The sequence below is a fragment of the Haliotis rubra genome, unplaced genomic scaffold (genome assembly GCF_003918875.1).
Source record: "Haliotis rubra isolate DU_JTF1 unplaced genomic scaffold, ASM391887v1 Scf542, whole genome shotgun sequence".
NCBI classification, from domain to species: Eukaryota; Metazoa; Mollusca; class Gastropoda; order Lepetellida; family Haliotidae; genus Haliotis; species Haliotis rubra.
In genome coordinates this window covers 689,599-704,350 of record NW_025767238.1, presented here as the reverse complement: position 1 = coordinate 704,350, position 14,752 = coordinate 689,599, and the positions used below count along the sequence as shown (strand labels likewise).

At 42.9% G+C, this 14,752-nt stretch overlaps 1 protein-coding gene across 1 annotated transcript in view; it reads right to left on the bottom strand.

Moving 5' to 3' along the window:
* The window catches only part of LOC124253513 (DNA polymerase epsilon catalytic subunit A-like), an 87,424-nt gene that overhangs the window by 50,504 nt on the left and 22,168 nt on the right, over positions 1-14,752 (bottom strand). Inside the window, 9 exon segments of the mRNA XM_046687309.1 lie at positions 1,724-1,795; positions 4,233-4,293; positions 4,942-5,061; positions 5,181-5,266; positions 6,224-6,334; positions 8,401-8,508; positions 10,082-10,201; positions 10,203-10,215; positions 10,465-10,533. Coding sequence (XP_046543265.1) covers positions 1,724-1,795; positions 4,233-4,293; positions 4,942-5,061; positions 5,181-5,266; positions 6,224-6,334; positions 8,401-8,508; positions 10,082-10,201; positions 10,203-10,215; positions 10,465-10,533 — 760 coding nt within the window.

Genomic DNA, 14,752 nt, shown 5'->3' with positions numbered 1-14,752 from the left:
TGTTTCTTGTTTAATGTCACACTCAGCTATAGGTTGTAAATATTCAAGTCTGGAACAGACAATCCAGTGATTGATACAGTGAGCACCAGTCTATGCAGTCTATGGGATATGATAATATATCTACCAACCAAATCAGTCAGTCTGACCACTACCGTTTGCAGACTCCCAATTCTGCCCCGGATGTTCCGCGGGGTACAAAAGACAACATCACGAATTAATAATGGAAGCTTGAACATTGTACCCACTTATTTGGCCCCTTAGTGCTACGACTTTCCAGTGGTATAAAAGACGTATGGTGAAATCCTGTTGCTGCTCGTGCGAGAATTACGCAACACGGCAGTAAGTGCACATGAAATCTCCATATCATCAGCATCATCATGCTGCTTCATCATTACAAGTGAGTATGGTTTTACGCCACTTTTAGCAATATTCCAGCAATATCGCGACGGAGAACACGAGAAATAGGCTTCACAACATTGTACCCATGTGGGGAATCAAACCGGGTCTTCAGCGTGCTGGCAAGCGAAACTGCTGCTTTGATATGAGTGAATAACTTGGTTTGGTTTTACGCCGCTTTTAGCAATATTCCAGCAATAACACGGCAGGGGACACCTGAAATGGACTTCACTCATTGTACCCATGTGGGGAATCAAACCCGGGTCTTCAGCGTGACTAGCGAACTGCTGCTTTTGATATGAGTGAATAACCATGGGGCAGTTGAAGAAAGAGCACAGGTGCTCCCTGTGGCTGGGATACCTTGGAACATCATAGTCAGAGGCGGGTCTATGAGGAGAGGGATAAGGAATAAGCAGTTGAGCCAGAAGAGCCCTATTCTCCAATGTACGGGTGCTGGATAACAGAGCTCCAGATAAGATTTAGCTCATGTGGGTACTGTACCCACTGTATTTTTTTGGAGTGGGTATTATGAATTTTGAGAGGGTATTTCATTTTCCGTTACCCACTGCTTTCAAATATGTGCGTATTTCACATATTTCACATATTCAGTCATTTTACTCACCTAAGTATTATGTCATTGAGTAAGTTTACTAGCAGGTATGTTTTGCCTTATGTCATATCTAATCAAAACCAACTTAAATATAATGGAAATGATTTCATAAAAAATCACTCATCCTATACTGACAGTACAACACTAGTCCTATACTAACAGTACAACTTGATAGCAATCGATGTCTTAAGCAATTTTTATAAATATATTCCCTACGCAGTTGTTTAAAACTTTTTGGCATTATCTAACATTTTAATGCGTGAATTGGATGCAACAATTATTTTCAATGCGTGAATTGGAAATTCGGCTTATCTGGGCCTCTCGGGGATAATATAAAGAGATTCGACTGGAGGAGAGTGTCCACTTGTCCATATCTTGGACTTCATTTGCCCCTGCATCTGTCACCCTTGAAGGGGACGCGGCCACGTTGATCTCCTCCCTCGTCGGTGTGAGACATCCCAGCTAACACACAACATTTTCACTTAGCGTTGTGGGAGGGTTGTAGATTAGTAGCGTCATGACACAACATTATCACAGCGTTAGTATTACACCATTTTATAGCGTTATGTTACAAGCGTAATAACAACATTGCAAATTTACGTTGTGGAAATGTTATGTTTTGAGTAATAAACTTGAGTAATAGAAGTGTTTGAAGTTACTATGGTTTCTATATATCAGCAGTATCCCTAAATTGCACGCCAAACAGCTACAACATACCTGGGGCTCCTCGCTTGCCATCCGACACATCTCTTCCGGATCTAGCTCCACAGGATCGTAGCACAACTTGGCCTGTCGACAAGTTTCTATGAGGTGAGTATATGATTGAATATTGTTTTACACCAACCAGCGACATCTAACCTATACTATTTGTTGTTAATTTATGAATGTGCACTCGGCTATATTTATTCCACCTATATGACTGCCACGGGTTTGTTGTTATCACCACACTCAGCAATATTCCAGCTATATGGCAGTGGTCATATAGTAAATAATCGGTGTAAATATTCGAGTCGGGCCAGACAATCCAGTGATCAACAGCATGAGCATCGATCTACACAATTGTGATACGATGACATGTGTCAACCAAGTCAGTGAACCTGACCCGCCGATCCAGTTAGTCGCTTCTTATGACAAGCATGGGTTGCTGACCTGAATTTTCACAGGTCGACTGCCGCTAGTAAATAATCAAGACTGGACTGGGCCGTCGAGTGATTGATACTGTAATCAACAATCCATATATTGTGGGACAAGTACACGACATCAACCGTTTCACCTTTCAGCTGTCTCATATGCAGAGATGCCAACCCTAAAGTGTTTTCGAGTTGTGCTCCGGAAACAAAGCCCACCACACCCTTTTAAGACTCAGTCTAAAATGTTTCCATGGCAACCAAGGAAAAGAAAAATGACATGGGTAAAGATTTAAAATCTGTAAAGCAGTCAAAGGCACCACTTTAGGTTCTGTTTGATATATCTGCAAAGTTTTGTTGAAAAATATTGAACCGATTTTTTGAGTTATGTTCTGGAAACAAAATGATTCTGGACGATGAGTCAACGGACAGACGGACAAAGGCGTTGACTATATCCCGTTCTGAAACATTACATAAATCTGAAATCACATGCTATAAGAAGGCTCTTATCAAATTTATGTCAGTTTCCCAGAATTTTTGAATTTTAACCTCGAAAATATGTTTCATATTGTTTTGATTCTCAAATCCAACCGATTGTGCTTCATAGAAGAATATGTCTGTTATGTCACCCGGCTGTAGAAGATGAAATTCACATTATGCTGAATTAAGAAAACAATACATGCCAAATAAATATCTGTAAAAATATCCTTCAAGTGACTTTAATTTGTTTCCATTCTATCCTCCAGAAATGAAAATGTAATGTGTAATCTAGGGCTTTATGTAAAACATGCTGTTATGCTTAAAAGCAATGTCTTATCTGAACTGTAATTTCATGAAATGTCTGTAACATGTGCTGCATCTTTGACTACTACCATACCTGATTAAACGCACATTTACATTCTGAGTCTTATTTTTCCCTGACCAAAACCCTAAATTTCCCTGACTTACGAGTCCCCCTGAAATTCCCTGACTTTTGAAAACATATAAAATTCCCCTGACTTTTGAAAACATATAAAAATTCTAGTTAACTGGCGGCTAGCAACTTCTTCTGGAAATCGCTTAGAATCGCCCCGCTGAGGGACAGGTTGTGTATCGAACAAAATAAGACTTTTCTAACAACATAAATGCTATATTTCAGGAACCAGTATGCTTTGTAGAAATGCCAAATTTCCCTGTCTTAATTATTGATCTCCCTTACTTTCCTGATGCAAGCCGCGGAGCTCAGTGAAATAATAATTGGATAATCCTGTTTATTGCATTTTATTGCATACATGACAGCGGAAACAGCATTTTTGAAAGATTTTCATAAGAGTTGGTGATTGTCAAAAGCAATCAGTATTTTCAGAAATGCACAAATGTTCATCCAGCTTGATGTCTATTCAGTATCAAAAGTGTATTTTGCATTGAACCATATTAACTTGCCGAGGTCCGCCGTTTGAAATCTAAAGATGGGTCAACGAAGTCCGAATAACAATGTTCACTTTAATTGGTGCACTTCCAATATATAATAATACCAGTAGATTTGATGGAGTTCTGAGGCTTATTTTTTCCCAGACCAAAGACCGTAATATTTGTAAATCCATGGAATTTTAGAGTAGAAAATGAATTTCTTTTCCTATTTGAATGTAAAGTTTATCATGATTTGCTGTAAATATTTTAAAATTACATAGATCAGCAATACTTTCTGAACACATTATCCTGTACCAAGTTTTCAACACTAACATATTGTTCTTCTTACATTAAGGAAGCATTGTCATTGCGTTCTTTATACATATGAATCTGATTGTCAAATGCCACTATCTTATGATTACACATGTTTATTTGTATTGTACATGGGCCTAAGGCCTTGTTACGAAATAAACTTGATTGAGTATTGCAATTAGAGAAATATTCTATGAAAAATAACCCTCGTACTATCTTAATTCCTTCTAATATTGTAAATAATTTGGTTATTTATTTTATTAAGAATATCACAAACATTTTTAAAACAAAAAAGCTGATCATGAAATGAGATTCAAGACAATAACAATTTATTATGGAAACAAATAATCGCAATTAATTTGTAATTTTCTAAAATTGCTGATCCACTGATTGGTTACCTTGGCAACCGCCTTCAGATTCTGACTTCCAACTGGCAGGTAGCTGTCTCGTTTCACCCATCTGTAATAAACAATATATGGAACTGAGTGCAAAGATATGACTGATTTACTACTTAACGTCATGTTTTCTGCTAGTCACGGTCCAGAGGACCAGCAGTTTAGTTAAGTTCCTCAAAATCATGTCCAGATGAGTGAGTGAGTGAGTGAGTGAGTGAGTGAGTTTAGTTTTACGCCACACGCAATATTCCAGCTAAAATAATTGAGTCTGGACCAGACATTCCAGTGATCAACAGCATGAGCATTGATCTACGCTGTTGTGATCCGCATGTCTGATGAACTACTGAATAACATCACATGTCAAATAATAACACTCTGTCTAATATCTAATATTGTTTGAAGAAATAACATTTATCATGAGTAATATCATGTTGTTTAGTAAGGCCATGTAATATTATATCAAGTTATATTATTATGTCAAGTCATGAGATTAGGTTTCTGAGTCATGTAATAAGGTGATGACATCATCATCATCATCATCATCATCATCACCACCATCATCATCACCACCACCATCATCACCATATCATCATCACCATCACATCACCACCCAAACATAATCACATCATCATCACCCCATCACCACCATCATCATCACCATCACCACCATCATCATCATCACCATCATCACTACACACACTGCATAGCTCACCTGAAGCAGTCCATGTGTATAGAGTGCCTGGACTTGTATTCCCCCTGATTGTCCTTCTGGAAGCCGATTTCCCGAAACATGTCCATGTCATGGGCTGCTGCCCGCGCCTCCACAAAGGGCCTGTTGGGCAAACAAGGTCGCACTTTTTGTCCCCATAGATTTGATCTTAAAACATTTCATGGTGAATGCATCTTGTACAACTATTACATTTTCATAATCTAGTTAACATGACAACATACCAATCGAAGAAGTCTCCGTTGTATGTTACACAGATTTGGGGCCGCACTTCCTGGAAATGCTCGAAGAATTTCCTGATTAGTGAAACCTGAAAAGCATGGAAATACATATGACAGTAGTTCTTAAATAAAATGGCTTGGGTTAATACTATTTTGAACAAAATTTCTATTCTATCTCCTTGTGTCATATTATTGTAAGAGGAGAGAATTGGACTTCAGTCCTGCCCCACAATGAAGCACATGTGATACATGTGGTCTCACCTTAGGCAAGTGAGTTTGTTCAGAATTACCTCTGTTCACCCAGCAGAAAATGGGTACCCAGTGGGATAAGTCGTGAGACTATTAACCTTCTAGTGCCTCACAGGCAGCTTGGGTTATCCGGGATAATAATGATCAGATTGTATATAAGCGCTTTGAGTGAGCCCCTACGTGGTGCGGAATTCAGTGCATTACAAATGTCCTTATTATCATTATCATCTGGTGCTCACAATCCTTGCTTCGTAAAAATGAAAATCTGAGATGAAATCCACAAAAGTAAATCCTGGAACAACAAAGGGACACAACTCCGTGATTGATATAATGACATCATCAGGGTACGACAGCCAACCAACCAAATCACGTAGCCCGACAACCTGATATTTAGATATTCCGTTGGATCAGCAACAGTCTTCCGATTGACTTAAAGATTGAGTGAGTGAATGAGTGAGTGAGTGAGTATGGTTTTACGCCGCTGTTAGCAATATTCCAGCAATATTACGGCTGGGGACACCAGAGATGGGCCTTACACATTGTACTCATGTGGGGAATCGAACCTGGGTCCTCGGCCAACACTTAAAACACAACGCCACCCCACCATCCCTCTCAGCCAAGGATTAAACCTCGTTTTCTGCTTCTTTAACAGATACTTTAACTTGCATTCAATAAAACCCATATTTCAATATCAGATTTAGTTTACTTCAGTTTAGCACACATTTTCTACCTACATGGAAAGTTTTATCATTGGAGTTGTGATATACAAGATTACAACATGTAGTTGTGAAACTGACCTCGTCTGGTTCATTGAACACAATGAAGGGCCCCTCAAACTCTGGTCTCGGCGTGTACTCGAAGTCTTCCACATCTTGAGAAACTATCTCCCTGTTACATATCAAATATCCCTGAAACACAAGCATAGTTGCTCAACATAAGATTGCCTTCCCACACAACACAAAATATTATCTGCCAGTCCGCAGATTGGGAACATACTTGCCTATCTATCATACAGAATATCATCAACATCTGGCCATCTATCAAATAGGATGTCATCAACACCTGGCCATCTATCAAATAGGATGTCATACACACCTGGCCATCTGTCATATAGGATGTCATACACACTAGTGGTGTAACGATTCATCGATAGTATCGATGTTTGCATCGTCAACTACGCGATACGAGTGCATCGATTCAAAACACATTCAGGCGACATATCAGGATATTTATATCGCAAGGGTCCATGATACATCGATGTATCGCCACAAGAGACGATATATCCCGATACTACTTAAATACTACTACTTAAAGTTGTAAGGAGTATTACATTAGGATTAGGAAGGGAGTCTCTTTGAAATACTTCTAAATTTTAAAAAACAAACTGAACCGTATAGGAATTTGTTTAACTTTATTACATAAACAGCCTTTTAAGTGTGTGAATGTAACACATGTTCTGCTGTATAACAAATAAAGATTCAGTCATTTTATCTGTCATATATGTCCTGTTTTTAGAATTGTAAAGTATCGGGATACGTATCGTATTGCCACCATTGTATCGTGATTATAATCGTCTCGTAGGTTCCTTGCCAATACTTTCATGATATATCGTCTCGCCTCATTAAACTGGTATCATGATGTATCGTCTCGCCACTTAGGCACCGATACACAGCTCTAATACACACCTGACCATTTATCACATAGGATGTCATACACACCTGACCATCTATAACATAGGATGTCATACAGACCTGGCCATGTGTCAAATAGGATGTCATACACACCTGACCATCTATCATATAGGATGTCATACACACCTGACCATTTATCACATAGGATGTCATACACACCTGGCCATGTGTCACATAGGATGTCATACACACCTGGCCATCTATCAAATAGGATGTCATACACACCCGGCCATCTGTCATATAGAATGTCATGCACACCTGGACATCTGTTATATAGGATGTCATACACACCTGGCCATCTGTCATATAGGATGTCATACACACCTGGCCATCTGTCATATAGGATGTCATACACACCTGGCCATCTGTCATATAGGATGTTATACACACCTGACCGTCTATCATACAGAATGTCATACACACCTGGCCATCTGTCATATAGGATGTCATACACACCTGGCCATCTCTCATATAGGATGTTATACACACCTGACCGTCTATCATACAGGATGTCATACACACCTGACCATCTGTCATATAGGATGTCATACACACCTGGCCATCTGTCATATACGATGTTATACACACCTGACCGTCTATCATACAGGATGTCATACACACCTGGCCATCTGTCATATAGGATGTCATAGACACCTGGCCATCTGTCATATAGGATGTCATACACACCTGGCCATCTGTCATATAGGATGTCATACACACCTGGCCATCTGTCATATAGGATGTCATACACACAGCTGGCCATCTGTCGTACAGGATGTCATACACACCTGACCAACAAAAGTATAGGATGTCATACACACCTGACCAACAAAAGTACAGGATGTCATACACACCTGACCAACAAAAGTATAGGATGTTATACACACCTGACCATCTGTCAAACAGGATGTCATGCACACCTGGACATCTGTCATATAGGATGTCATACACACCTGGACATCTGTCATATAGGATGTCATACACACCTGGACATCTGTCATATAGGATGTCATACACACCTGGACATCTGTCATATAGGATGTCATACACACCTGGCCATCTGTCATATAGGATGTCATACACACCTGGCCATCTGTCATATAGGATGTTATACACACCTGACCGTCTATCATACAGGATGTCATACACACCTGGCCATCTGTCATATAGGATGTCATACACACCCGGCCATCTGTCATATAGGATGTCATACACACCTGGCCATCTGTAATATAGGATGTCATTCACACCTGACCAACTATAGTATAGGATGTCATACACACCTGACCATCTATCATGTAGGATATCATCATTATCTGGTCTATCTGGGCGTCAGGGAATTTCAAGGGTAGTTTTGTTGTTTCAATGTCGTACGCCAACACCACTGGATCCTGAAATATATTTCAAATAATATCATGAATTATATTAAGATGATGGCAACCTGTAAATGGTCGAATCAAGACCAGACAATCCTATGATTACCAACTGGGGTATGATGACACACAATGAACCAAGTCTGACCATCCAATCCACAAAGTCACCTCCTACCACAACCCGCGAAGATCTGGGTTAGAATTACTCTTCAGCAGCCCATGCTTGGTGAAAGAGGCAAGTATCTGGATCGTGTGGTCAGGCTTGCTGACTGGCTGACATGCCCTTGTATCCCAATAGCCCAGATCGATCATATTGATCACTGGATTGTCAGGTCCAGACTCAATTATTTACTGACTGATGCCATATCGCTGGAATATTGCTGAGTGAGTCCTTAAACAACCAACCAGCCAACAAACAAACAAAGCCTCATGCAACAAACACAGGTTCCTGTGTTATACTAACCAGACTCTACATACTTCATCCTTATTTAGGCCTGACTTACCTTAATCATACTGCCAAGATTAATTCATAATAATCTTACACTGTAGACAGCAATATTACAGCTAAACATTTCAATAATTCAGTCTGGATAAGGAAGACAAGTGGTTGATAGCAGAAACTGACTGACTGACTGAGTTTGGTTGTACGCCGCTTTTAGCAATATTCCAGCAACATGACGGCAGGGGACACCAGAAATGGGCTTCACACATTGTATCCATGTGGGGATTCGAACCTGGGTCTTAGGCATGATGAGACAACGCTTTAACCATTAGGCTACCCCACCGCCCCGATAGCAAAAACAATATATACTGCAGGTATAATGACATTATAACATACAGAAACCACCAGATCCTAGAACTTAACCACCCAAAGTTTCCTCTTATCCTCACTTCTCTCAGCTTGAGTGGAGGAACCTCTCAGCTCTAGAATCCAAATCCCAATGTCGAACAATCAGTTCCAATTTAGCCTCACTTCTCTCACCTCCAGAATTCTCACGCCAGGTTCATATTTACGTTTTCTTTGCCGACTGAACCCAATGAGTGTCATAATCATAGCCTGCCTGTCGAAAAGGACGACTAAGGAGAAAGGGTGGTCAGACTCACGCACTGGGTTAATACATGCCATCATATACAAATCAACGGCCTTGATGTCATCACTGGATTGTATGGTCCAGACTTGATTATTTATGGACCATTGTCAAAAAAACTGGAAAATTGCAGAGTGTGGTATTAAATAAGAAACAAACCCATGATGTCAATCACTGGATTGTCTGGTCCAGACCTGATAATTTAAGGACCATCGTTATAAAACCGGAATATTGCTGAGTGCGGCATTAAACAAAGAAACCAACAAACAAAACACAGTTTGCCGGAGTTCAAATATAACCCCAACAGGGCAGAAAAACTTGAAAATTAATATTTCTAGCAGGTACTTCAACTTTCGTCGTGCCAAAGGCCTGGGTTCGATTCCCCACTGGGACACTATGCGTGAAGCCTATCTGGTGTCCCCCGCCGTTATATTGCTGGAATGTTGTTAAAAGTGGCGTAAAACCCAACTCAGTCATCTTTCACAAGAGCATGCAGTAATTACCGGTCTGTCAACTAGATCTTCTCGCTGCCGTATCTCGGGCGGGGCACCTCCTCTCCCCCTTAAAGAGTACCAGTGACCCACGAAGATCTTCAGGTCAATGGAGACTCGAACATGGTAGGGGGACATCATACTCCCTGCAAACAAAACACAGGGAATTATACAGAAAGCCAAATCTACATAACCTGTAATTATTATCTGTGCTCAGGAACTGGTATGCATGATCAATGATAAGGATTATCAGTGATTGCCATATTCCTGTTTTCATGCATTTAACAGGAAAATGTAATCAGTAGATGATCATCTCATGTTACTCAAACAGCTTCTATCGTAAGGACAGATTTAGCAAAATTAGCATAGTCATACAATATTGCCATACAACTAACCTGATGTCAATGATGTTGTCCATCTGGTCTGCTATCTTCTTGGAGACTCCATCTTCCCCCGTCAGGTGGCTGGAAATACACAAACCACACTCTACAGGTACTCTAAACCTACATGTACAAGGGTTACAGAAGAGAGTATAGGTTGATACAGCTGAACTGAAGTGATTGGGACTTCAACAATATTAGTAAAATCTAAATATTTTTTATATTTGTATACTTATCCTGCACTACTTACTTCCTGCACTTATTGCTTACGGCTCGAAAAGCGTGGCTTGCCAGACGATGTCAAAAAGACGTAGAACTGCAATCACTTCCTGGTCTCGGCTGCTTACTCGTCTGCGCATGCGTCACCGGAAGGTGACGTCAGCCACCTCAGATTATTGCTTAGAAATCCCACAGATGGCAAAACTAAGCGGGGAGGTAGCTGATAGCACAGGGTGGGCCCTTATCATAAGTAGTGCGGGATAATTATACAAATATAAAAAATATTTAGATTTTACCTAGAATTTTCCTAACATCCTGCACTACTTACTTCCTGCACTTTATCCGACGGAAGGCTGGAAGGTGGGCGTGTCATCTGAGGATGCATACCAAACTGCGTAATAGCAGCCAGCTCAATCCGTAATCCGTGCGTTAACAAGGCGTTGATAATAGCGCCTATAACAGAAGGCGAATTAGCGAGGGGCGATCAAGTAGCGGTAATTCGCCAAATAAGACTTCGTCTTAAATGAAAAGAACCCACTAATTTTAAAGCTGAAGCTTAAGGAATGCAGCAAAAGCATGGACTTGAAAAACAAGGATAACTCCTTAACTGGACATACCTAGTTGTTTGTGAAGAAAAAACAACTCATTCCCCACATGGTGGTCCGTGGAAAACACACAAAGCAGGAGGGTCACTTTCTTGGAGATGGCGAGTTGCTGAGCAACCACCAATGGTCGAAGCTGTGGACATCATTGCGTCCTTGACAGCCATGTCCGCATGAAGTAATGACTGGCAAACACTGGTAATATCCGACCGCCAAAAACAACCTTGCATAATGGATGACACAGTGCAATTACTGTGAAGTGCCATAGTCGAAGCAAGTGCTCGAATCTCGTGGGGATGAGAGGGCGTAGGGAAGGTCCAGCCCAGCGCTTTATATGCCTGAAGAATGGTTGTTCTTAACCGCCAAGGCAATAGTGTTTTACTGGCGACATCTGACTGCGGCGCCGGGGACAGTGGAAGAAATAAGCGTTTCCTTGTACCACGAGCAGCGCCTTTAGTGCGATCAATGTAAGTTTTGGCGCCGCGAATCGGACATAACAGTAATTCCGCGCTCGTCTTCAGAGCCAACAATAGATGATAATGGCGGGATGGAAAACTGGCGATCAGGTTGTCCTGGTAGTTGGTTTTAGCGATGAAATCCCAACACATACCTAAGTGCACAGAACCATGGCGGCGGCGTTCAAACTTGATCCTAGTCGCGTCAAAGTGAACCTCACTCACTCTAGCGCGGTCGCTAATGACAACAGAAATGCGTCTTCCTGGATAAATCAGCGAGGAAGCGTTATCAAGAAGTTCATCACGATTGCCACCTGAGGAGATGGTCTAAAACAGTGTTGAGATTCCATGCCGTGACCGAAACTTCAACTTCTGGTCTTCAAGTCGAATGAGGCGAAGCATGGCCTGTAATTCTGGGATTTTGGAAATCCTTCTGTCAGTGGGAATGCGCTAAAACAGAGCTAATTGCCGCCAAATCACGTGGCAATGGTGCCTCCCTTCAGACGCCTGGGCGTTAGGAGATAAAGTAAGAAATCTGCTATGAACTGAGGAGACACAGTCAGCGGATCCTGCTTCTTGGTAACACAAAACGTTCAAAAGCGACTGCCACTTGTCGTCATACAAATGTCTAGTAGAAGTTCTGTGCACCGTCGCAATGGCTTTTGGCTGCTCTAGCGAAAAACCCTTAGCACTCAGTGCTTTCTGCAAATGGTCCATGCGTGCAGATTGAATCGGTCTGGAGCGGATGCGGAAGATGGCTGTGAGGTGCACTAGAGCGTTCCTCCGTGGGTAGAGGAAGGGATCTCCTACCACTAGACTTTGTAGAGCGGGAAACCAGTTCCTGGCTGGCCACTGAGCGCTGACCAAAATTGATTAAGTAAGCAAGTTGTCTCCTTGACTTTTCGCGAGAACTTTGGGTAATAGAACTGGTGGCGAGAGCGCTCAGCGTGAAGTCCCTCCATGATAGGCTGAGAGCATCCACCGCCCAAGCAGCTGGGTCTGGGACTGGGGACACATACACTGGCAGTTGATGGTTTTGGCTGGTGGCAAACAGATCTATGTTTGGATAACCCAGTGCGTGACTTAAAGAGTGAAAGGCCTCCTTGTGTAGCATCCACTCCGAAGTGGGAGCAACTCTGTCGGGTCTCGAAGAAGCGTCTGCTAGTATATTCGCGGCACCCGGAATATGCCCGAACTCTCAACAGAATGTGGAGATCGTCGACCAGTTGAAAGAGCGAAATGTCTGATCGAGGAGAAACTGTGAGTGTGGACCCTTGCCTTTGTATGTACCATCACGACCGTGGTGTTGTCTGTAGCCACTAGAAGACAAGTTCCTCGTGGAGTCGATGTGCCCAATGATGAATAGCGAGGATCCACGGCCTCCAACTCCAGACTGTTTATATGCCAGTTGATGTGTTGACCCGACCACAGGCGAGGAGGCTGTCTGAGTGCGTGTATGAAGTGGCGCCCCAACCCTGCAGGGGCGTCCCACGAACAGTTGGCAATCCGGAGGCTGCTCTGTCAAAGACTCCTCCTAAGGCGTTCAATGGGAGAGTCCACCAAAGAAGATAGCGATGTAACTGAGGTGGAAGGCAAAACCGTTGATGATGAGCGTCTGCCCGGCGAATGTATGGTTGAAGAAACGCTGCAGAGGGCCGAAGTTGAAGAGCGCCCTCTGCTGGTAAGATCCTGCGCCGACATCAACAATCCCAGAAGTGACTGCCACTCTCTGAGGGACAGAGGTTGGGGAAGTGCGCGTGGAATCAGAGACTGAATCTTGTCCCACCTGTCGAGGGGAATCTGAACTAGGTTCTTGTCCGTCTGGAAATGGCCTCCGATGAGCGTCAGAGTGTGAGTAGGAACAAGCTCCGATTTGTCCAAGTTGACCAGCCACCTAGTTGGCGCAACAGGCGAAAGGTGAAATCCCGTTGTTGTATAAAGTAGGCGGTCTAACAGGTGCATAAGGCAATGCGTCCAGATGCGAGGTCGAAATTGATGCCCCTCAAATGTAGATGCCGGAAATAGGAGTTGTGATACGTGTGAACAACCACGCGGGGCCGTTGAAATTCCAAATGGGAGGACAGCCCATTGGAAATGTTGATTGTTGAAAATAAAGCGCCAGGTACTTCCTGTGGCTGGAAATGATAGAACATGGAGGTATGCATCCTGTAGGTCAGGCTGATGAGAAAGTCGTTGGCGCATACCATAGATTTGAGGTATTGAGGGGCGTCATTAGGAAGTCGCGGAGGGCGTTCCAGGAAAGTCTCGTTGAAATAGGACAGATTGTGAATCATCCTCATTTTTCGCGGACCCTTTCGGCACTAAGAATATTGGAGAATAAAACCCTGGTGTTATGATGGGATACAGGAGGAGTTCGATGGCTCTTTTCTCCAACAAAATAAGCTATGTTCTCCGCTAGAAGTTGTGTGTTGAACCTGAGAGTGATTGTGCGGGCGGGAACATTGTCAGAGGTGGATCCGGAGAGGAGTGGGGCGAAACCTACCTGCAATCAATATCGGTGGCGATATGGATCCTCTAGGATGGACCAATTTTCCCCAAAGATCCCTATTCTCCCACCTACGGTGTAGGATAAACTGGGGCGACTGGAGGTGGGAGTGTCCAGTCGTGCGTGTCCCTCACTTCACTTGCCCCTCGCCCGTCGCGGCCCTGGGCGGAACGCAGCGGCGTTGATATCCACCCTGTCTGATCTAGGCTTGGCACCACGTCCCCTGCCACGAGGCGCGCTGAGTTTCTGGCACGCCCGAACAGGCGGTCGCCCGAGGCTGGTAGGTGTTGGATGGCGTGGAGGCAGGGCGTTGTCCCTTTTGAAAGCGCTTTCAAGGCAGTCTCCCCTTTGGCAAAATCCACACACCTGCCGATAAACATCATGAATGGCATCGTTAAACAGTGACGACGATGACCAGGGTTGGTGGAATAATTTCGCTGAAATTCCGAATCCCATGAAGAAAAGGAGAGGAAGCCTTGCCGGCCAATTGCATACCCAGCGTTGGTAGCGCCGACCTAAGG